We start from the raw sequence: 22,216 nt of genomic DNA, 5'->3' as shown, positions 1-22,216 counted from the left end.
CGCTGAGGGCACAGCGGAGCTCTGGACTGATCCCGGAGGCTATCTCTAATGATAAAAGAAATGAATGCCCAGCTTACAGGGCTGTCTTTGTTCCAGGGTGCTAGGGGTTAAGAGTTAATTGGGGTTAATGAGAACACAGCATGAACCCATCCCTAAACGGGAAGTGAACTTTCCAGGCGTCCTTGAAGTGCGTGAAGAAATGTTCAAGGATTCTATTTTTATTTCTCAAGTGGCTGTGAACATTTTGGTTTGGGAGTTTTTATTTTCTCAACTTGAATGACAATGTCTGGAGATTTATCCGCAAAAAGGAGGGGAGCCTGGAGTCAGCGAGGGACCGCCGGGGGGGACCACAGGTTTCAGGGCCACGTGCGCAGGGCAGGTGTTAGCATCCTGACACTGCCCTGGCTAACCTTGAGACCCTGGAGCATTAATGAACTTCTCAAAGCACACCACGTGTGCACAGGTGTTCAACAAACGTCAGCACTGGCCATCTGACCCCAAGAGTATCGGCACCCAACCGTGTTATTGCACCCACGCTTATCAGTCCACCAGACACCCCAGGTGGGGGACTGCAAACAGAGCCCAAGTGAGGACCTCCAGCCAAAGAACGTCAGGTCACTACTACTCCTGTGCCCGAGTTTAGTAATGGTCCAAATCCTCTGTGGGGGAGTTCAAGTTCTTCCGAACCAGACAGAAAGGATCAGCCATCACGCAGAGGACGGAGAGCGCCTGACAACAGGCAGAGGCCCTGGTGGTCAAGCCCAAGGAACCATTATCACAGCTCACTTGCCAAAACCCTGCGATGAGACGCACCATCTAGAGGAGGGCGTCTGGGTTCCACAGAAGGATCGGTGTTTTCACGTGAAACTCCGAGCGGCCACTTTCCAAAGGCCCAGCTCCGCGAGGGGCTGGCCCAGAGCAGCACCTGTGGAGCCTCGCTGTGGGAGAGGGCTCTGCCGGGACAGGCTGCTGCATTTCAGACACCAGCCCAACCACAATGGGGATGCGGCCAACCTTCGCCCAACCATTACTCGGTGGAGAACCAGTCATAGAGCCAGCTGGAGGCCGGATGCCTCTTTCAGCACACCTGGCCACCCACAGCATAGATGCGCATCGGCCCAACGCCCCCCCGCCCCCCAGAACGTGCTGCATCTTACTGTCCCTGCGCCACCCCACCCTCCCAAATCTTCACCTAGAAGGGATCGAGAGATTACAGACTCAGGTAATGCCTGAAAATAAAAATGGAGAGCTGATGCCCAAGGACTCTAAAACAGTGTGTGTTCCTAGAGCACACGCTCTTCTCCGGCTATCACCTCACGACACCCTGCAGCAGAAAACCAAGTCCACTCCCATCAAACAAGTCAGCCCCACTCAGAATGAGTGAGTGTGGAGACACGCAATACCCGCAAAAGTCAAGTGTGTACTTGCTGGAAGATGCCAGGCCCCAAGCAAAGGCAATAACGGGCCCAAAGGTAAAGACTCTTCGGGGCGTCCTCACGCGGCCCCTGAGCTACAGGACAGAGGCAGGTAACCAAACCGACACCGCAGCCGATCAGACCAGGATCAGGAGGAAAGCCTTGTCCCTCTGCTGGTCAACTGAGAAGACGGGGAGACTCTGGGGCACCTTCCCCGCAGAGCAGGAGGCTGGCCAGTGAGGTCACACCTGAACAACTTTTGCTGAAATACTGGGGAAACAGGATTTGTCTCGATATGGGGGTGGGGGGTTGGAAGAATGACTTCCAGGAGAAACCATGGATGGGGGCGCTGCTCCCAAGGCTGCACACGCAGACAGCTCCAGCTGTCACAAGCCCAGCATGCCCCCTCCCAGAGGCATGCTGGGGCCGGCACGGAAGAGAACAGAGGAGAAGCTCCGGACTGAGAGCTCAGGGAATGGCTTGCTGGAGGCCAGCAGGAGAGTGACAGCCACAACACAGGCTGCAAAGGACGAGCGCTCCGGGACAGGACCTTCCACGCCAGCTCCGAGGGCGGGCACACAGGCTGTCCCCAGCACCCCTGGACCACCCCTGGCCAACACCTGAGGAGCCTGGGTGACGCTGTTCCCTGGGTTCCCAGCACCGTCAGCCTGGAGACAGCCAGGGTGCTCACAAGGCACTTCCTGCTCCGGGTTAGTCCCCAAACACACCAAGTGAAAAGCCGCCTGTGACTGACAGTTGAAAGCATTTCCATATCCCCTGCTCCAAATCTTCGGCTTTTTTCTCAAAGCAACTGGAAATAAGGCAGATGCAGAAAAGGACCCAGATAACGTCCTTCTCTGAACCCTCTGCCCTAAACAGCCCCTGCCCTGCTTCGATGAAATAGAAATTCTTAGTTAGGGACCTGAGGTCTGTAACCTGTGTTTACGGTTTTCCCTCTGGGAGGCAACAGAAAGAAAGAGAGGGAAAAAAAAAACGCATCTCCTCCTGAACCCATAGATGGCAAAAAACAAAGATCAAGAAACTCATTCCAAGTTTCAATCGTCAAGCAGCATGATGTCTCACTGAGGAGCCTGGCTGCTGAACTCTGTGCTAAAGACGTGTGGTTCAAAGAGCTACCTGGGAGAGAAAGGTCACGACCCATGGCAGGGCTCCCTCAGTACCGGGAGGCCTGGCTGTGCACCCCCCGGGAAACGACTCACGTGCTGTGACCGCCACTGGACGGTCATCTTTCTAGAAGGCACGCCGTGGCTCTCAGGCATCTGTCTCCACCACTGCATCGTGATCCCCTGCCCTGGCCTCTGGAATTGGGACAAGCCCCACATACCTGGTCAGGTGTCCCCTGCCTCGGCCCAAGCCCCTCGTTGGGAGATGGTCGGGAACCGGGTTTGGAGGGGATGCTGTTGGCAGGGGGAACGGCTGTGACCACGGAAAGGCTGCTCTCACACCGGAGCCTTTGGATATGTCCTGGGAGGCTGACCCGTCACCCAGAGAAGGCTTTTCCTTGAAGGCGAGAGAACTGCCACCACTGAACACATCCTGGGTGCTCACACAACAGCAGCTTCCATCGAAGACCTCTTCCTGACCCCGACACCCTGTGAATTGGTTACTGGCTCTCCTCCAGAAGACTGAGGAAAAGGGGGGCAAAACAGCTTGTCTAGACCTCACAGCAACGATCAGATCAGAACTCAGGCTGTGTGTACTCAAGGCCGGTCCCCTTTTTTAGGACACTTACTGCCTCCCCTGATTATGCCCTAGAGAAAGTCTCTCCACAACCCCCGCCCCCCCCCGCCCCTGCAAAGCTGCCTCCTGGGTGGGGGGCGGGGAGAGGGCCGGTCCGGTCCAGTGGGGTCAGCCTGGCATGGCCGCTGCTCGCCTCAGCCCCGCTGGAGGACAGGCCTGCATGCCTGTGCTGTCTCTTCCTCAGCTCAGAAGCCAGATGGTGCCTGGGGGTGGGCAGAGTTCCAAGGATCAACCCTTGTGGTTTGGGGGGAGGAAAGATAAATATTGTGGAAAACCCACACAGTCACTCACTTAATGATCGTACACCATCCGGGCTTATTAAGGGCAGCGTGGCTTCTCACGAGCACGAGAGAGATGGGTCCGCACCCACCTGCCCAGGTGAGAAGATGGAGAGGCCTGGCCTTGGACTGGGAGGGCTTTAAGGACAGTGATGACAAGGAGGCAGGTGGGACAGAGGGGGTGCGGGAGGAAGGCTGGGGGCTCTGCCTAGAGAAACAGACCTGCCTCTGGAGCTGGCACCGTCCCAACACTTCACTGCTTGCATTTCAGGCGCCAAAGAGGACGTGGCGGTGATGGGTGAGCTACCCTAGACCTCCTGGCATGTGGACAGCTCCTGATTGTCCCCCTCTGCCTTCAGTCCCCAAAGACAGGGTGCCCCTAAGGCCACGCTGAGGGGTCGCTTTGTCCTGGCAGCGAGGCACAGAAGCTGACCCGCGCCTTTGGGAAAGGAGAAGCCCGCTGGGTGTGGAATTTCTGGCGGGAGTGGTGGCTGCCAGCCGTGATGAGCCACGGGCATCAGTAGCCCCAAGGGCTTATGGAGGGACTGGGCCAGTGCTGGCCACAGACCCAGCAGTGGCCCCACACACCTGAGTGCTCTCGCTCATTCAAATGTTCATAGAGCAACTGCCCTCTGTGAGGCCCATGCTGGCTCCAGATGTGTGGATCGAGCACAGCCCTGACCTCGAGATGCTTACAGTGAGACCCAGTACCCGAATACACACAAAAGTCCAATTATTGCCATGGCAGCGGTTTGGGGGGTGGGGAGAATAATGGCCACATGACTTCAAAGGAGACACTGGAGTGCAGCTTCCAATGAATAAGTGCTTGTCAGACTCTGAAGCAAGGGAAAGGCACGTGATGGGCATGGAGTCATGTAAGCACCCAGCGTCTCTGGAGGACAATGGCCGGTGAGTGTGGGGCAGAGATGAGAGAGAAGGTTCCAGAAGGAGAATGGAGCAGACCACATCACGTAAAGGAGTGTAAATGTTGCCTTGTGGAGAGGAACTTTGAACAGGCTTTAAGCTGGGAAAGGACAGCCACGTCTACCTACAACTAACATTAGGAGAATAAAACAACAGAAAAGCTCCATGGCCTTGGGGCAATCCCTGTGCCTAGAGGTGGCTGGGCCAGCACTGCGGGGCTGGGGCTGGGGCTGGGGCTGAGCACTGCCTCCTGCGCCCCAGCTCCAGGCTCCCCTGAGCGCCCCGGGGAAGACTCTTCTCTGTCCTAATGGGACAAGGCTTAAAAGGGACTGTACTCATTTGAACTGTAAGTTCTGGGGGCAGAAGACAGAAGGCACAGCAGGGATATCCTGGCCAGTGGGCCATGGCGCTAAATGGGTAACAGTGCCACCTAGGCCCTTCTGGTGAGCCTCTCGGGAGCCAGCGTGAGTGAGCAGATGCCAAGATGTTAACTTCTCCTTCACTGCAGGCTTGGTTTACCGGTTCTCACTTTTTAGCCACTTGAAATCTCTCCACGGAGATTCAAGACCTGCTCTGGGTCTTGGTATGTTTACGCTGGATGTCAGGGAAGGGGAGATGACGGGTCCACGGCACTACTTCCCCCAGGGCTGTGCTCTGCCTCACACGTGAGAAAGCTGGAGAAACGTGTCTGGCTTGGCCACGTGACCCAGGGCCTGGAAAGAGCTCTCAGGGCCAGGCTGGGGGTCAACTGGTCCTAAGAGCAAGAGGACTCGAGGGGAACAGGTGGACTCTGTGGCGAGTGACAGAGATGGGAGTCTCTCTCTTTTTGGAGAAAAGCACCCACACCCCCAACCACCTGATTCTGTTGGGAGTTAAGCTGACTTTCACTGGCTGGTACATGCACCTCATGGACGTTAGAGCTGAGCTAACGCAGAGCTGTTAGCGCCTCTAGTAACGAGCTGGAACCCGACTGCTTTGGGTGTCCCTGCCCTGAGGACATGAAGAGGCTGAGCTATTGCCCTCTGCCACCTCAACTGCCTGGCGTTCGTGTGGCACTCGACGAGAGGCGCCAGGTGACGGCTGCGGGTGCTCCTGGCGCCTTCCCTTCCCCGTTCCACTCTTCCCACTTGTCTCTGTGTGGGAAGAGCGGATGGCGGTGGGAATGCTCCGTGCTGGAGCTGGAGGGGAGGGAGGGAAGGAAGTCAGGTGCCCAGAACATGGGAGCCCTGCAGAGAGGAGCACAGGCCAAGCTGGCTCCACCCCTTCTCTGCTGACGTCAGACCTCGAAATAGACAGATTAGGGAGCAGGATTCTTTGCCGACACTGAGTAACCTTGGAGGTGGGGAAGGAGGGGAGACAGGGCATCAAGCTGGCTAACAAGCTCTGTCCAACTGGGTATAAGAAATCACACTAACATCTCCAGCTTCCCCCCTAGTTGATGGTCAGAGTAAAGGCCTCTCCATGGGGTTGGCATGCTATGGGCTCTAAGAGGAAGCTGAGAACACCATCCATAGGGACCCAGGGGAATCTGCTGGCCCCGGGATCAACAAAGAAGCCACTAGCAAAGGGATGCTGCTGGAGCCCTTTTCTCCTGGGGACACCCGGAGTCTAAAAACAGTCTGATCAGAGGGGTGATGCTGTTCCCTGTCTGCATGGAAGTGTGTGAGTCATCAACTCCAGTATGTCACTTGTGACATCAGGCTGGAGACCTGTGGACGTGTGGCCATCGTCTTTCCCTGGAAGAGGCAAGGCACATGAAGTCCCTGACCACTGCCTCCACTGCTGTAGCCTGGGCGACCAGAGCAGGCCTCTCCCCGGGACACTGGGGGCTGGCAAGACCATTTACCATTGTGACAGGTCCTCTGCCAGTAGAATTTCTCAAAGGGGAGAATGCACAGACTTGTCTGCAGAACTGGTTGAAAATGCAGATTCCTGGGCCCTGAAGCCTTAGATCTGCTACATTCGGCCTGGGGCAGGACCCAGGAATGTGTATTTTTAACAAGTACCTGAAGTTGGTTCCTGGAACCAAACTTTGAGACAGAGTTCAGGCTCATGCTCCTGACCTGGGGGAAGGCACAGAGCTGGACAGTGTTCTTAGGGGCTCATGGGTGGAGCAAAGCCTCCCTACAGTGGTGGGGGGTGCACATCACAGACTGGCAGGGGCCTTTCAGTCCCCGTCGGCATCCAGCACTTGGCCAGGCAGCGTCTTGCCTCCTCTTGTCAAGGTTTTCAGAGAACGTCTCAATCGGTAGCTAGATGAGGTTCTTCCTGTAGCCAAACTTACTGTGCCCTGCTGCGCTCTGTGACCCTTCCTTCCAGATTCACACTCACCACAAAGCATCTGCTCAGCAACATGCTCGTCGACACCTCCCTTTGCACTTGAAGGCTTATTAAAATGTACCTGGTCTGCTCTCAGCCAACCCATGAGACAGCCACGACTCATGCTAATCAATCAGATGTCATCAATATGCACCCTAATTGTTCAGCTCCCCTGATGCCCATCATGCCCGGGCCATAGGCATCTCTCTGCTGGCTGCAAACCCTCTGGGCTTCCTTGGCTCCTGCTTTTCTCTGCTGGGCTGCCCTACGGTCTGGAGAACGTGTCCACAGATACTTTTATTCTCGGCAGCTTGCGCGGCTAGCGCCGCTGGCTGGGATGCCGGCAACACAGAGGAGTGCGGTTATTACTTTAGAATGAGTGCTTTATTTAATTAAACAATTACTGGTGGGGCCCTGGGGCGCTATTTAGAAAGACACCAGATTCTGCTCACAACAGACACCCTGTAACAGAGAGTGAGCGTCACTCAGGGAGCAGGCACAGCCCCACGAACCTCAGCAGGGCTGTCCCGAGTACCAGGGTTCTCTGTGCAACGAAAGCATCGGAGAGACACAGACATAGGACGGGAGGTGGAAACGGTTTGGCACGTACAGTTTCCAGTTTAGTTAGCACAAAATATTCAAGAACGTTCCATCTTCCTCTGAAACCACTGGTGGGCTGCTGGGTTCTAGATGGCAGTTTTTTCCCTGTATTTCTGGGGCAAATGGGATGGAAAGGGGGCAGGAGGGGAGTGGGAGGTATGAAATCAACCAGGACGTTTCCTCAGAGAATACAAAGTCACTGTTAGTTCTTTGTCCAGAAAGGGAAGCAGAGGGGATGTGGAGCACGGAGGCGGCCTGGGCTGCAGTGTTTGGGGTCAGTCCGGAGCAGCTTGAGGGGAACGGATTAAAACACACGCAGGGGTCAGTGACAGGGTCGGCCCAGGACGCCTGCGGAGCGAGGAACCAGGTGTCCATTCTTGCTCATGCTACTCACAGAGAAGGTGCGCTCAAGCCCAAGCTCAGGCTGCCTGGGATCAGCGTGGAGTGTGGATAAAATGGTCCCGAAAAAGCACAGTGCAGAAGGTTCCCAGCGGGGATGAACACTCCCCATGGAGACCTATTTGGAAGTTTCCCAACCAAATTGGCCTGTGCAGGAGTGCAGGCTGTGGGTATACACTTATAAGCCCTGAGAAGCTTCCCAGCCTGTGTGTGTGTTTTTTTGTGTGTGTGTGTGCGCGCGCGTGCGCGCACAGCCCCAGCTCTCTCGTAGGTGGACTGCTCACGTCCACCCCAACCCCACGTCTGCCTGCTTCCACCAGCACCGGGCTTTGGATTGCTGCACCTTTGCACGTTACCACGTGGATACTCCCTTTACAAGAGACAGGCTTCTAAAAGTTCTATTTCTAAATACTTAGTTTTCACAGAATGACATTTTATACACACTAGGAAAACCAAGTACTCAAGAGAAACCTGCAGCGAGTCCTTCTGTACAATAAGGGAGCACTTTGTAATAAATAATCCCCCCCCCCCCGGTGTGTTGGGGGTTTGGGGATAGGGGGGTTTCTTAGGAGCTGAGTATGCGAGGGTGGGGTGGCCAGGTTATGGCACACAGGATGACTCCCCCCCCCCAACCCCATCCCAAAGCACCTCCCTGGTTGAACTGAGGATGGGGCAGGGTAGAAGGACAAGAATCCAGGCAAGTCAGTCTGACATCTGCCCATGTGCCCAGGAGTCAAAGCAGCTTGCTCTGGGCAAGCGGTGTTTGTAAGCACGTACTTGTGACTTCCCAGACAACAGATACAGGGGTAGACACCTGGGACGCCCTAACAGGGGCAGAGAGACACGCAAACTGCCACTGTGACCTGGGGGGTCTGGGTAGTTCACCTGGCTCAGGAGCTAGGATGCAAGTTCCCTTCACCCAAGAGGACAGAGAACGCAGGACCCCTACCGATGGCAACGAGCAGCCTCTGAGGCTTGGGCAAGGGATGGTGGGGACCGTCCAGGAGTAGCTAGTCCCACCATCTTGTGATCCAAACCCCCATCACCTGGTATTTTTACGGGGAGCGCAGAGGAGGCAGTGCTGGGCATTAGGTGTCATCCCCTCACCCGGAGTGTCACGTGCTGGCTGTGGCAGAGGCGGGATGTGGGGGTGATGGATGGTTGGCTTAAAGCCAGCCGACAAAACCCACGTCCCTGAGAGCGCATTAAAGACAAAAACAACAATCCTCTCACTGAGCTGGGGGAGGAAGCTTGGGCCAAACACCCAAACGTGCTGGGGGTGGGGCAGGGGGCAGCGATCACCATGGTCTGGAGCCATGCTGGGCAGCGGCTGGGCAGGCACTGGGGATGGGCCGGAGGCTGCACCCACCCAGGCAGCAGTGGCCGTGGGTGACAGGTGGGGTGCTGGGGGGCTCACGGGGTCCCTTGGCAGGAGTTTGAGAGACCCAGTAATGGGATGAGTGACAGCACAATCTGAATCTCATTTAGAAAGGGCTAGACTAGGGGGATGGAAAACACCAAAAAACAAGAGGCCATTCCCGGGATGAGATATAGAGACAGCTCCCTAGGAAAAAAAAGAGAGAGAGAGAGAAAGAAAAAGACAGGCCTGTCCCTGTGTTATTGATTTCCTTGAAAAAGAGAGACAAGCTAATCCTTTAAAGTCAGTCACTTCAATGTGAGCACCAGTGCCCGTGTGAAGTCAGAATTCCCTCAACATTAGAGCCCCAGCTCCTGTCTGGACTGTGGGCACACACATTCTTGGGGCATAGGGCAGAAATCCACTCATTCTTCCTTGAGCCCCAGCATCACGGGTTGAAAGCAGAGGCTCAGCACATGGGGGGAGACTGTGCCCTCAGGCAGGAGTCCGCCCAGAGGTTCAAGCAGACACTCCACAGCTGGCAGAAGACGCTGCAGACCAGCACCAAGCCGAGCTCCCGGAGCGCGGTCAGGCCTCGGTCACCAGGGCTACCCCGCTCACTGCACCTGCAGGGGGTGCCCAGTAAGACTGGCAGCTTCCCACGAGTGAGTGGGGAGAAAGTGCGAGAGGCCAAGCAAATGGACCTTTCTGAGCCTCCGGACTGAGTGAAGAGGAAAGGAGCACACTGAGGGGAGGAAGAAAAGGGCAAATAGGATGGGTCTCCCTGGTGGTCGCCAAACGGTCACCATCCCACCAAGGAGGCACTCTGATGTTCCAGACCCCGTAAGCAACCCCACGCAGCCAGGAATCTACTCTCAGCCCGTTACCGAGTCCCCCAACTCGGTAGTGTAGTTCTCTGGGCAGTGTGGCCCAGAGAAGGGAAACTGTCATCAGGCCATTTGTGGGCTTAGCACCCTGCTCTCCGCTTCCAGACACAGCCAGCCTGTGAGCCCCGCCCTAAAGACAGCTCATCTGCCCTGTCAGTTCCCGCCAGCCCTCGGGCGCCACCCTTCCTAGCCAACTGCTGAATTCCGTCCCACATTCCTGACGGTGGCAAATCCGGGGGCAGCACCCATTCCGCATCCGACTGGGACTGTGCTCTGGGGTGCATGGAGGTGCCTCTGGAGCGGTGTGGCAGTGTTCCCGAGAGTCCCCACGTCCTGTTGAGTCACTGCTGCTGTGAAACCTTGCTAGCCCACACTCACTTTCTTCCTCGCTGGTCCTGAAGGCCTCTAGGCCACCTCCTGCCCCAGAATTGGTAAGAATACATAGTCAAGTGATGGCAGAGGTGACCCACTTATTAGCAGATGCCACAGCTCCAGGGCACAGTGGCTGATGCTGAAAGAACACAGAAAGAGGCTGTGACAGGGACAGGAATCGTCCTTGGGAAGACGCGTCCAATTCTAGAGCTCCTTGAGTGTGAGAAGTCCGCTCTACTATCTAGGAGCGAGGGGCGGTAAGACAGGCAGCAAATCCATCAGGCAGACAGGCAAGGCGCACACACACACGGATCACTGAACACACACCCGCCTGGACAGCGTCGCCTGCAACCCTCTGTAAACGTCAAGCTCCAAGGGCTGACAGACGGGTGCGACCTGCCCCTCCTCCCGGGCCTCATGGTGGGGCTGCGTGCAAGCCCAGCAAGCCTGTTTCCAGGGTTGGAGGATGGGGACGGGAACCCCAGGAGCCAGGCTCCTGTCCCTACCTCGGGCCTGCGGCCCAGGGGAAGTCACTGTCCCCACATGTCAGTTTTCTCTGCTGTAAAGTGGGATGATGCCTCACTGTGCGGCTGGGAGGGCCACATCAGAAAGTGAGTGGTGACACAGTACACACACACACCAATGCCGTGGGAGGAAGGGCCGGCTGAGGCCTGGTACTGCTAGTGGGCACCTCACTCCCCTTGCCACCTCCTCACAAAGAGGACATTTACCCCTTGAGTGGTACTGTTTTAGGAAGAGACCACTGGGTTTTAAAAGAGGGACTGTTGGGAGTATGGAGGTTCCTCAAAAAATTAAAAACAGAACCACCCTATGACCCAGCGGTTGCCCTGCTAGGTATTTATCCAAAGGATACAGGTGTGCTGACTTGAAGGGACACATGCACCCCCATGTTTATAGCAGCACTATGGACAACAGCCAACATATGGAAAGAGCACAAAGGTCCACCTACTGATGAATGGATAAAGAAGATGTAATATGTGTATATATAATGGAATATTACTTGGTGATCACAAAGAATGAGATCTTGCCGTTTACAACAATGCGGATGGAACTAGAATGTATCACACTAAGCAAAATCAGTCAGGCAGAGAAAGACAAATATCACAGGATCTCACTCATATGTGGAATTTAAGAAACAGAACGGATGAGGATAGGGGAAGAGAAGGAAAAATAAGATAAAAACAGGGAGGGGGACAAACCAAAAGAGACTCTTAAATACAGAGGACAAACTGAGGGTTGCTGGCCGGGTGTTGGGTGGGGGGGATGGGCTAAACGGGTGATGGGCATTAAGGAGGACACTTGTTGGGATGAGCACAGGGTATGATATGTAAGTGATAAATCACTAAATTCTATTCCTGGAATCATTATTACACTATATGTTAACTAACTTGGATTTAAATTAAAAAAACAATTTAGGGGCGCCTGGGTGGCGCAGTCGGTTAAGCGTCCGACTTCAGCCAGGTCACGATCTCGTGGTCCGTGAGTTCGAGCCCCACGTCGGGCTCTGGGCTGATGGCTCAGAGCCTGGAGCCTGTTTCCGATTCTGTGTCTCCCTCTCTCTCTGCCCCTCCCCCGTTCATGCTCTGTCTCTCTCTGTCCCAAAAAATAAATAAATGTTGAAAAAAAAAAACCAATTTAAAAAATGCTATTAACAAAAATATATAAAAAAAAAGAGGGGGGACTATTGAGGCACCTGGGTGGCTCAGTCCATTGGGCGTTTGACTCTTGATTTCAGCTCAGCTCATGATCTCACAGCTTGTGAGTTAGTTGTGAGTCAGAGCTCTGTATCGGGCTCTGTGCTGACAGTGCAGAGCCTGCTTGGGATTCTCTCTCCCTCTCTCCTACTCCTCTAGGTAACCTACTCCTCTAGGAAGAGTCCGGCAGATAGAACTCCCTAAACTCCTCAGCCCCCAACGCACACCCCACTTCTTCAAGGGGGTGTCCGGCAGAGGGCGGCAGGTCATCTGTCAGGCACTTGCAGGCTGCCATCTCTCTCCCGGGCCACCCATGCCCTGGAGGTGGATGTCACAGCTCTTGTATCAAGGCAAGATGGCGAGCCAGGGTGACCTTGTCCTGTCCCAAGGCAGCCCACAAGGGGCCCCCACTTGGCACCATCAGTTTGTAGCCGAGTTTCCAGCCAGGATGAGCTCCGCTCTGCCATCTGCCCTCCCAGCTCTGCCTGGCCGGTGCCTGCTGGGCTGCCGGTCACCCAGCAGCATCTGTCCACCTGTAAGAGGCAGCGGCTGCTCCTGCGAAACGTGAGGAGCTTTCAGCACTCGGGGAGTCCCACCGTGGCCCTAGGGCTTCCCTGACGCTCTAGAGGCGGTGGCAATGACAGGGCCAGGCCCTGGGCGAGGGGTGCGAGTGACAGGCTGGAAGCACCGCAGGGACGAGGAAGTGAAACGAGCACTTGGCAGTGGCCTGGACTCCAGGGGACAGCAGCATACGTCCTGCCTCCCTGACACTCAGGACGGTTGGATTCCTGGACGGAACTGATTTACACACAATCCTACCACTTCACCACTGGTCCCTGGCTCCCCACTGCACAGGACAGAATGAAAGGCTCAATTCTGACTTTGTTTCCTAGTGAAACCGGAGAAACTCTGCAGAAAGAATCCCAAGATACTCCTCAGCCTGGAGGCGAGGTTACTGGTTTGAAAGAGTTGGGGCACCCAACACTTTCCTACTGATCCTTCAAAGGGGCAGGGGAGGTGGGCGGGGGGGGTGGGGTTCTAAGAATCCAAGCAGCTGACAGCAGGTCCTGATGTTAATTCTCACAGGCCCTTGCTATGGCCCAGGTCACTCACTGCTGGCTCCAGCTGCAGAGGCTTGTGGGGACGCCCCTGGAAAGCATATGTGACTCACGGGACCCCTGCCTCCCAGCACCCCGTTCTGTGACTACTTCAGAGAAGGAGAGAGAGACTGACTCATATCAGCTGCACTGGCAATCACAGGATGTGGACGGAGGTCGCAGGGTGCAGGAGGGGAGGAGGAATTTTCCATTTGTTAAAGTCAAGGGCTTTGGGAGGCGACTGGTGGCCGCCGGTGGAGAAAGCTCCCTTCTCATCGTGATGCCATACACAGGCTGGCCTCTGGGCATAGTTAATATCCCAAATATTCTCATTCTGTGTGTGCATTTCAGTAGCATTCCTAGGAAGACACAGGCGATATCATTTCCAAAGGACTTTCTGAAAATTAAGTCACAAAGTAAAAGCCTGTATCCTTATTTCCCAGGATGTACCATCCCAGAATAGCAACGAAGAGATGGTTCTTATGAGGCCCTTCGAAACATGCCGGCCGGGTAGGTGCCTCGTCTACCTGAGACAAGGTGACTGTGCATGGGGTGGGGGTGCTTTAAAGCTGCCTGATGCTTTGCCCCATCTTTTGGTGAAGTCTGTCTGGCTGCTGCCAAAATCAGAAACCGCTGATAGAAAGAGGCCTAACGGGAGTCTCTAGAAGGGATGAACAATCTCCTGAACGTGAGTGACTGAGGGGCAGGGAGGGGGGAGTACAACCCTCCTCCCTAATGATCTAAAGAGGTCACATGACAATGGAATAAAGACACAGGGATGAGTCCTGTGGGTCAGACTGGGAGTGGGGGTGGGGGAAATGCCCCTGTCACCTGCAGCAGAGTTCAGGACCAAGGAAGGAAACCCCTTCCAGCACACTGAGGGTGGGAGGCCCGCAGGTGGACGCACAGCAGCCAGCGTTGAGGTTGGGACGTGCGTTCTTCAGAGCTACACGCAAAGTTGTAAAATGACATCTGAGACAATGCGGAGTTCTGTCTGCCCTGAATTTCTCGACAACAGGCAGAAGAGTACATGTGAACTGAATACCTTCTGAGCAAACCCAGGCCCCCAGCGGTGGACTGGGAGGTGGGGGGTGGGGGTGGGGGCAACAACCGAGACAGAACGGGCTCTGCTTCTGCTCACCCTCCCCTTCCGATCTCTGTAGCTTTGGCAGGCCCGGTGGCAATCAGCCCTATGAGTTATAAGTGCAATATCTGAAATTTGAAGGCGGTAATTAATGCCTGTCTGCTTTCCTGAACGGCTCCTTCTGTTCGGTCAGGGAGCTATTGAGATTCAAGGAGGAAGGCTCCTGTCATGTGGAAGGTTTACAGGAATAAGTGAAGGAACAATTTAATAAGGCAATAATAATGCTTCTAAATAATTTACCAGACAAATGGCAGCAGCCAATATTCCCAGTACTCTGTATCTGTGTTGCTGGGGAGGGGACATGCCAGGTAGATTCAGCACAAAGTCTAACAGCCTCTCGTGGAAAGACCCACCTGAGGTCTGGTGCCTCTGCCCTGGATATGCTCCTGTGTCTGTGTTGAGCCTCTTGGACCCTTTCCTCCACCTCCTCCTTCAGCCAGTTAGGATCTAGAGATCTAGAGCCTTGCATTTAACTAACACTTTGGCTAATTTAATCAATGATGGTCTGTTTAAATGCTAAGAGGCTAACAGGCCTCAGCTGGGCTGCCCTCCCAGCGGCCCCCCTCCCCCAGACTGGGGAAGCAGGGAATAGTGCCAGGGAATGAACCTGCTACCAAATCCCCACCAGACCTGTGGTGGGGTGGCAGGAGTGGGGGGGTGGATCTGAGATATGATTCTAGCCACAGGTGAATGAGGGAGAGAAACACCAGACCATTCAACTGCTCCAGCAACACAGAAGTGGAAAACAAATCTCTCCCGTGGCCTGGGCCACAGGACTCCTTCAGCAGGTCCACGAGGCAGGACTGGGAAGGCAAAACCACCTTTCGGTGTCCCTGGGTTAACAAACTCCAAACCAGGTGACACAGCTGGCAGGTCCTACACAAGCCTTTGCCAGGACAGATAACAAGGAGGCCAACTCCCCGAAAGGCTCAGCTCTCTCCTGAACCCTGCCTCCCAGCCCCATAGCAGCCAAGTGGCCACGTGTCAAACTGTGTGTCACCTCACACACCTAAATATGTGTCAGGGTTGAGGAGGACCAAGAGGAGGCAGAGAATATTAATGGATGCCGCAAAAGGGAAAGGGAAGCATTTCTGAGTCCCGCCCACAAAGCAGGCAGAGATAAATAACTGCCTCTGGTTTCGTATCTTATTACCCAAGACCCGTCTGGCGTGGTTTTCGGCTCCAACTCTCCCCGCCCCAATGGCACAGAGCAACCGAGAACAGCCTGGAGATTCATCTTCTTCCCTTGTCTGCAGGGAGGAGGGAAGACAGGGAGAGAGCTGGGCTGATCCTTCCCTATCTGGAGAGCCTGTGTGTGGTCAGGGCCAACCGTGAGATGGCTCAGTCCTGCGTGCCCAGTCAGGAAGCCCGGCACCTACCATATGCTCCGGGGCTGGCCAGGAGTAAGGTCAAAACGCGGCAAGTCTCTGGAAAATTAGTTCTGACACTCTTGAAGAGCTGTGCTCAGGATGCCCCTCAAACCCCGAGCGAAATTTACAAGAGTTCAGGGCCAGGAGCTGGCAACAACCTGAATGCCAGCTGCAAGTCACGCGCGACTGAGGCCTGGTCACCGAGACACACAGGCTACGTTCTCAGTAACGTGGTCAGTTTTGTGCCCAGGACCGTGGCCCCAGTAACCAGCCAGAGCGTGGAGCTGTTCAGACCCTCCTCTCTGGTTCAAATGCCCCCAGCCACCCAGGCTGGGCAGAGGCGAGGCCACTCACCAGGTAGATGCGGTAGGCGTCCACGCGGCGCAGGGGCCCCCAGCACGGGTCCGTGTCGTTGTGCTTGGTGTCGGCCTCCACACCACAGGACTCGTTGCCAGTGGCACTGCTGATAAAGAGAAGAGTGGCTCAGTGTGGCCCCCGCTCAGCTGGAAGCAGACAGGACGCAATGTTACTAATTATTAGCCACCGCTGAGCCTCTGCTCCCACCGCCACTGCTTCAGGGCCAGACAGCCTGACTCTCCACGAATCACGCCCTCCTCCTAGGGCAGGTGCCACTGTTCCCAGAGCGCCATGTCCTGGCAGCTCAGGAGCCCCTGGTGGGAATCCTCCTAGTCATCTTCCCAATGGGGCAGGGAGGGGGACAATGACGAGGGGCACGTTTCCAAAGGACAAAGTGCACAGCCGGCTGCAGTACATGCAGAAAAGGGCCTCGGGCATCTCTGTCCTTTAGATGCTGACAGTTTGCTTGGTGTTGTGCTTCTACCAAAAGCTCTGCCCAACTGGCCGAGCAGGGCAAGGGGGACACTCACCAAGTCACCTGCATGAGGGAGAAGGGCACGGCGGCAGCATAGATGGCCAAATCCCCGTACAGGTAAATGATGATGCAGAAATAGAACAAGTTGACCCCCACTGAAAGGAACAGAGTCATTGGTCAGGGAGCCACAGAGACGCCCATGTTCTTTTCTGATGGTGAAGTCTCTACCTCTTCCATAGCTTTCCTTTCTCAGGCTGTTTACTTTCTACAAAAAGAAAACAACAGCGTCCTGTGGCTTGTGCTGCCTGATTGGTTACACTGCGATGCGGCAGGAGACACAGCCAACCCGGACTTTCACCTGTGAGGCTAAACGAGGCTTGCAGCATCAGACGCTCCGAAAGCAGGCAAATGCAGGGCAGTGTGAGGCAGGGGCTGGCTGGGGAGACTCAGAGGGGCCTTCATGCTTGGGACAAGCTGCCTGGGCAGGAGAAGGGGAGGGACCCTGAGTCAGGAGGCTGAACCCAAGTGTGCCTGGATCAGGGCCCCTTTGCAGCCAAACACAGGACTCTACAATAGACGCTGGTGGAAAACAAAACAAAAAAGGGTCCAGCTTCTGAAGCTGAAATCAAGAGGGTAAAAAGCCCTTGATTTCTAAAGACCAAGTGCCTCGTTCTGAGTCTGACTATTCACCAAGCCCTGGATGGGAAGAGGTGGCTGGGGGTGCTGGTGACAGAGGGGGCAGTAGGAGGGGGCACTTAAGACAAGCTCATGGTCAAAATGGTTGCAAGGGAGGACGCTGCCTTTGGAAGCTCCCTCCACAGAGGCAAACCTTGCTCCCCTCTTCCTCTGGGTGGGGGAGGGCTGAACCAGGAACTGGGAACGTAGGCTCTAGCCCCAGTGCTACTGACCATGCTTCCTGACCCTGGCAAGTCCCTGACTATATTCGATCCTGTACAGCCAGAACTGTACCTGTGCTAAATTCCATGTGTGATTCGAGCTTTAAAGACCAGGTGTAAAAGCTCTGAAAAAAAGCATCTGGGCTCTACAACCTCAGGGTCATGCCCCCAGACAGCCAGTCTCAAACTCCTGTTCAGACTGACTGCTCATTTTTGATGTCACTGGTCTTAAGCTGCTGGCTTCTCTGAGAACAGAAAAAAAAAAAATGAAGTGACAGTTCCCTTCTAATCCTGGTGGCTCTGAAGAGCCTCTGGGGTCCCCAAGGGGAAAGCCAGGGACATGTTCCTCCTGGGTTATTTGAGGTCAGCTCTGCTCCTAGGAGTCTGGGGGAAAAAGACTAGGAAAATACGGTTCTTGCAAGAACTCTGGAGGGCCTCAGACAAAGTCAATGTCCAAGCTTAGTGGCCCCTGGGGTCTGGCTGTCACTCAAACCCCACGCTCCAGGTATAGCCTGTGCCCCAGCCTGTCTTTCTGCTCTGACACCAATGTTCTCTGCAGAGAGGTGGTGCTGCCCGCCCCCCCCCTCCCTCCACTCGCCTGTGGACTACGGTGCCAGCTCTGGTTATAAACTGCCATTGACCCTCCCTGATCAATAAATTTCATTACTAGACACAAAATAGGGGGATCAATGAACTTCCTGAGAAGACAGCAATGACGAGGCCTGGCACTGCTGGTCACAAGTGAGCTTGGACCCCAAGGGGGCTTGTTGTGGGGGGTGGGGGGGTCCTTCCAAAGGGGAAGAGAACTGCCCATGAATTAGGAATAGAACAGAGCAGTGGTTTTCCCCCCGGAGTGTGATTGCCTCACAATCCTCACCGGGGACATCTGCCAACATTTGAAGATGTTTTGGTTTTCACAACTGACAGGTGCTATTGGCACCTAGTGGGTGGAGGCCAAGGATGCTGCTTAACATCCCACAATGCACAGGACAGGCCCCACAACAAAGAAGGACCCAGTCTAAGTGTCAATAGTGCCGAGCGTGGGAAACGCTAAGCAGAGGAGACAGTGTCCCCTAAGTGTGAGGCTGCCCTTGTATGAAAGTGCTCCTTTTTTTTCTGTTAGATTTGGGTAAACTAGAAGTCCCGTCTGGAGGGGGAGAAAAAAACACCAAAACCACGGGTTCCCAGAATTGTTACAGAAGTCAGGGCAGACTGTAAAACACGCTCATCGGAAAGGAAGTTTCAAAGGCGGATGTCCTCCCTCCAATGTGCGTTTTCTCTCCAAAGTTTGCGTTTGCAGGGGGATTGGGTGCGGCTGCCAGGGGGAAATGTTTATGCTCTTATCTTTGTCTAATGAGATGGGGAGAGGTAGAAATGGAGCAAAGGAAAATCACAGAGTGGGCTGGACACAACCAGTCTGATTTTCACGAATTCTGGAAGCCTCTGTGAGGCTGGTAGGGAAGCAGGAACCAGACCCTCAGGCAATCATTGGCTGATGATCATGACATTCCAGACTGGACGGTCAAATCACACCACCAGTGATAAACCAAATGCTTAATGTCCTGAAAAGCAGTCAAGAAGACTCTGGTTTCTATAATTCCCCAGGCTCCAAGTTACTGCAGCCACACTGGAGATGGGAAAGAATCGGTGGAGATGCCACCCCTCTGTGACCAAAGGGCAGAGGATCTTCCAAAGATAAAATCCTTACAAAGACAGGATTTATTGAGATGTGTCTGACTGTCTCTGAAGGGGAAACGGACAGGTTTGGGTACTGAAAAACCATACCCTTAAACAGCACATCTTCCAAAGAACAACATTTGCCAGGGAGGTATAGAGTGTTGTCACAGAACACCCAGTGACCCAGCGTCTGAGCTGGGGGTGGGGTGGGGGGATCCTTTCAGCTGTAACCAGTCCTGCTAAGGAGCAGGTAGAGTGAGGAGGGGTCACGATCAGAAACAGATTCCAAGACAGTAACCTTGTGTGTGGATTCCTGGCGCCCTCTGCTGGCCACTGATGGAGAGGGGGGGGGAGAGAGGGAGAGAGGGAGAGAGAGAGACAGAGACAGAGACACACACACAGAGGCATGTGCATGGTGTATCCCATCACTGTCACAGGTAGCTGCCCTGTGTTGTTCTAGACTGAACAGTCCAGAAGGAAAGAGAGACAAGTCAGAAGCAATCGAGCAAGAGGCATAAAACTACCAGCCAGCTCCACTGGCTTCCTTCCTTGGAAAGCTGCTTAGGATTCCTGACCTCTATGAGCAGGAAGAGCCAAGGAGCTGCTTCTCTATTTCTAATGCTGATGAGAGATTCCTGAATCTCTCATCCTGAGAGATTCAGGAAAACAATGAGAGCGGCTCAGGCCTCTCGGCAAGGTGGCCTCGCAAACGCACTGGGATCTGGCCGACGCCATCAGCCCCCTCCCTAGTTGTCAAGGTCTGTCGGACTGCCCTCACCCCACCTTGAGAAAGAACTCATACCTTTATTGAAGAACATGGAAGCCATCTGTCCCATCTCCACCCGGTCTGTGATTTCAAAAAGGTTCAGAGATCCACGTCTCTCTGTGGAGCCAAAAGGACAAGGAAGAGAAAGTGGTTTTCATTCAGAGAAGCTCCTAGAGGGGGCAGTAAGTTCACTAAATTCTCTAGACTGAGGAAATCCTCAAGCATTTCAAATTCTCTTTATTTTTTTTAAGTTTATTTATTTTGAGAGAGAGAGTGAGCACAAGTGGGGTAGGAGCAGAGAGAGAGAGAGCAGGGAGAGAGAGAATCCCAAGCAGGCTCCACGCTGTCAGCACAGAGCCTGATGCGGGGCTCGAACTCACAAACCACGAGATCATGACCCGAGTTGAAACCAAGAGTTGGATGCTCAACTAACCAAGTCACCCAGGTGCCCCAGCATTTCAAATTCTTGCAAAAACTTCTAATGTTTCTCCACTAGAAATGTTTAAAACAATATATAGAAAGGGATCCAGGGGTGCTGGTAATGGAGGGGAGAAGAAAAGCTGGGTCACGTGGCCCTGGCTCGGCTGGAGTGGGGAGGGACCTGCCAGACATGCGTGATTGGTGGGACAGGAGGAAGAGTCGAACACCTCACATCAGTTCAAGCTTCCAGTGTGCCCAGGGTGATGAGGTGAGTAGTCTGATGAAGCCGCTAACATGAGCAAGTGGTGAATCCCGGGTCCCTGGCTAGTGCTCTGGCCTGATGGTCTCTGCAGAGAGACTCCCTTGCTCTCTCTACAAGGGAAGAAGCTTGTGGACCAGAGGGAGGTGCCTGCCGGCCTGTAACCCCAAGACTTACGCACTGAAAGGATGGGTCGTTTCTCTGCCCGCTCGTAGTTGTCCTGAACAAGGACGTCACTGTCGGAGGCTGTGGAGGAGTCCTCCTCTTCCTCCTCCTAGGAGGGGGTGGGGCGGGGGGAGGGAGGGGACAAACAAGGAAAAAAGAGGGGCACATAACTCGACAGAAAACCCACGGGAAACTGGAAAACCCATTTCCTTTGATCTTTCTTTCCAGGAGGCATCTAATTAGGGGCACCTCTCAACACCTCCGTGCTGTCACAGGAGAAGGCACAGACACGCAGATGTCAGATCTGAAGCTGCAATGCTGTTCCTGGGACTAGAGGTTCAGAATGATGAGTGAGCTCACGGTAGGGGGCTCAAGGGGACCCCTGACATGATGCTAAGGGAGCAGAGGCTGCATGTGTTCAGTGAGCTTATGCGGCTGTAAAGCTTTGGCTCTGGAACAAGGGTCTTGGAGACATGCAGTGGACGTGAGCCCCCTACACATTGGGAGGGAAAGAACTGGCCCCTGAGGGCTGCCTCTTCTAGCACACAATTGGCCAGAGGCACAGCCTGGAGACAAGGGCAATACACACACCTGGTGGTTTTCCATCCTCTTCCAGTGGAGCTGAGCGTTGGCCGCAGCCATGGCCTCTATCACGAAGGTAGTCGTCACAAAGCTGCGGAGTAAGGCCACAATTTAATTGCCAAAGGCAGGTGGGAGGTTGGAGGTGGCACAATGAAAAAGGAAAAATCGTTTCAAGACCAAGAAGCCCAAAGCATTCTCTCTTCTGAGAGCCGTTCCCTAGGGGACTTTTGAGCTGCATTTGACCTGGTAAAATGTGTGTGCGTAAGGGACGTCTTGCGTGCTTGCCTTCATGTCCTTGTCTATGTTTAGAATATGTTTTGACGCACGGGAGAGAGGGGTGTGAAATAAGCTGATGGGGGCCGGGGGTAGAGCGTGAGCCTGGGGGAAGAGGGGACATGGGGCGATGTGGTACCGCACACCAAGAGGGGGCCTGCTGGGGGCAGAGCAGGGAGGAGGCAGATTCACAATGGGCCTTCTGAAAGCTTCTGGGAAGGGCAGCGGGCAGCTCTCCACTCTCCGTGCTGGGACACAGACAAGCAGTCAGCTCCCAGGTCCATTCACTGATGGACGGGGCACAGCACGATAACTGGAAAGGACATTAGGTTCCAGAATGTGTTTCCATGTTTCTGTCTTTCCTTCCTTTTTCGGCAGTACCTTTACTTTCCTAATAACCTAGCAAATGTAAAAATAAGCTTGCATTTTTATGGCTCGAGTCAAAAAGGACACTGAGAGGTGGCACCAGACATTTGCTGCGGAGTCAAACTAGAGTGCAAAACCATCTTCTCTCTTCTTCCGCTTAGGGAAGCTGGAGAGGCCCAGACTTCAGCCGGAGCTGGAGTGCATGGGTCCTCCAGTCAGCAGAGCTGCGGGGCAGGGTGGGGGGGAGGGGGGAGCCGCCCTCCTACTGGTAAACCCAAGGGTGGAGTCTCTCCCTGCTGAAGGACCCCAGACAGCACAGTCCTCTCCCTCCTTCTTGAGGCT

The 22,216-nt window shown here is 54.6% G+C and overlaps 1 protein-coding gene across 3 annotated transcripts in view; it reads right to left on the bottom strand.

The window, feature by feature from the left end:
• The window catches only part of SLC38A12 (solute carrier family 38 member 12), a 59,355-nt gene that overhangs the window by 26,881 nt on the left and 10,258 nt on the right, over positions 1-22,216 (bottom strand). For 2 of the 3 annotated variants that reach the window (XM_040456319.1, XM_040456320.1), the window contains exons 4-8: positions 21,245-21,326; positions 20,666-20,762; positions 19,846-19,926; positions 16,526-16,625; positions 15,993-16,101 (exon numbers count right to left, since the gene is read on the bottom strand). In XM_040456319.1, the coding sequence (XP_040312253.1) occupies positions 15,993-16,101; positions 16,526-16,625; positions 19,846-19,926; positions 20,666-20,762; positions 21,245-21,326 (469 nt within the window). The remainder of the gene's footprint in view (positions 1-15,992; positions 16,102-16,525; positions 16,626-19,845; positions 19,927-20,665; positions 20,763-21,244; positions 21,327-22,216) is intronic. The other variant, XM_040456321.1, reaches the window with a different exon arrangement.

The sequence above is a fragment of the Herpailurus yagouaroundi genome, unplaced genomic scaffold (assembly GCF_014898765.1).
Source record: "Herpailurus yagouaroundi ecotype Mexico unplaced genomic scaffold, PumYag 217, whole genome shotgun sequence".
NCBI classification, from domain to species: Eukaryota; Metazoa; Chordata; class Mammalia; order Carnivora; family Felidae; genus Herpailurus; species Herpailurus yagouaroundi.
Note: the sequence above shows the minus strand (reverse complement) of the source record. Positions and strands in the feature narration are given on the sequence as shown.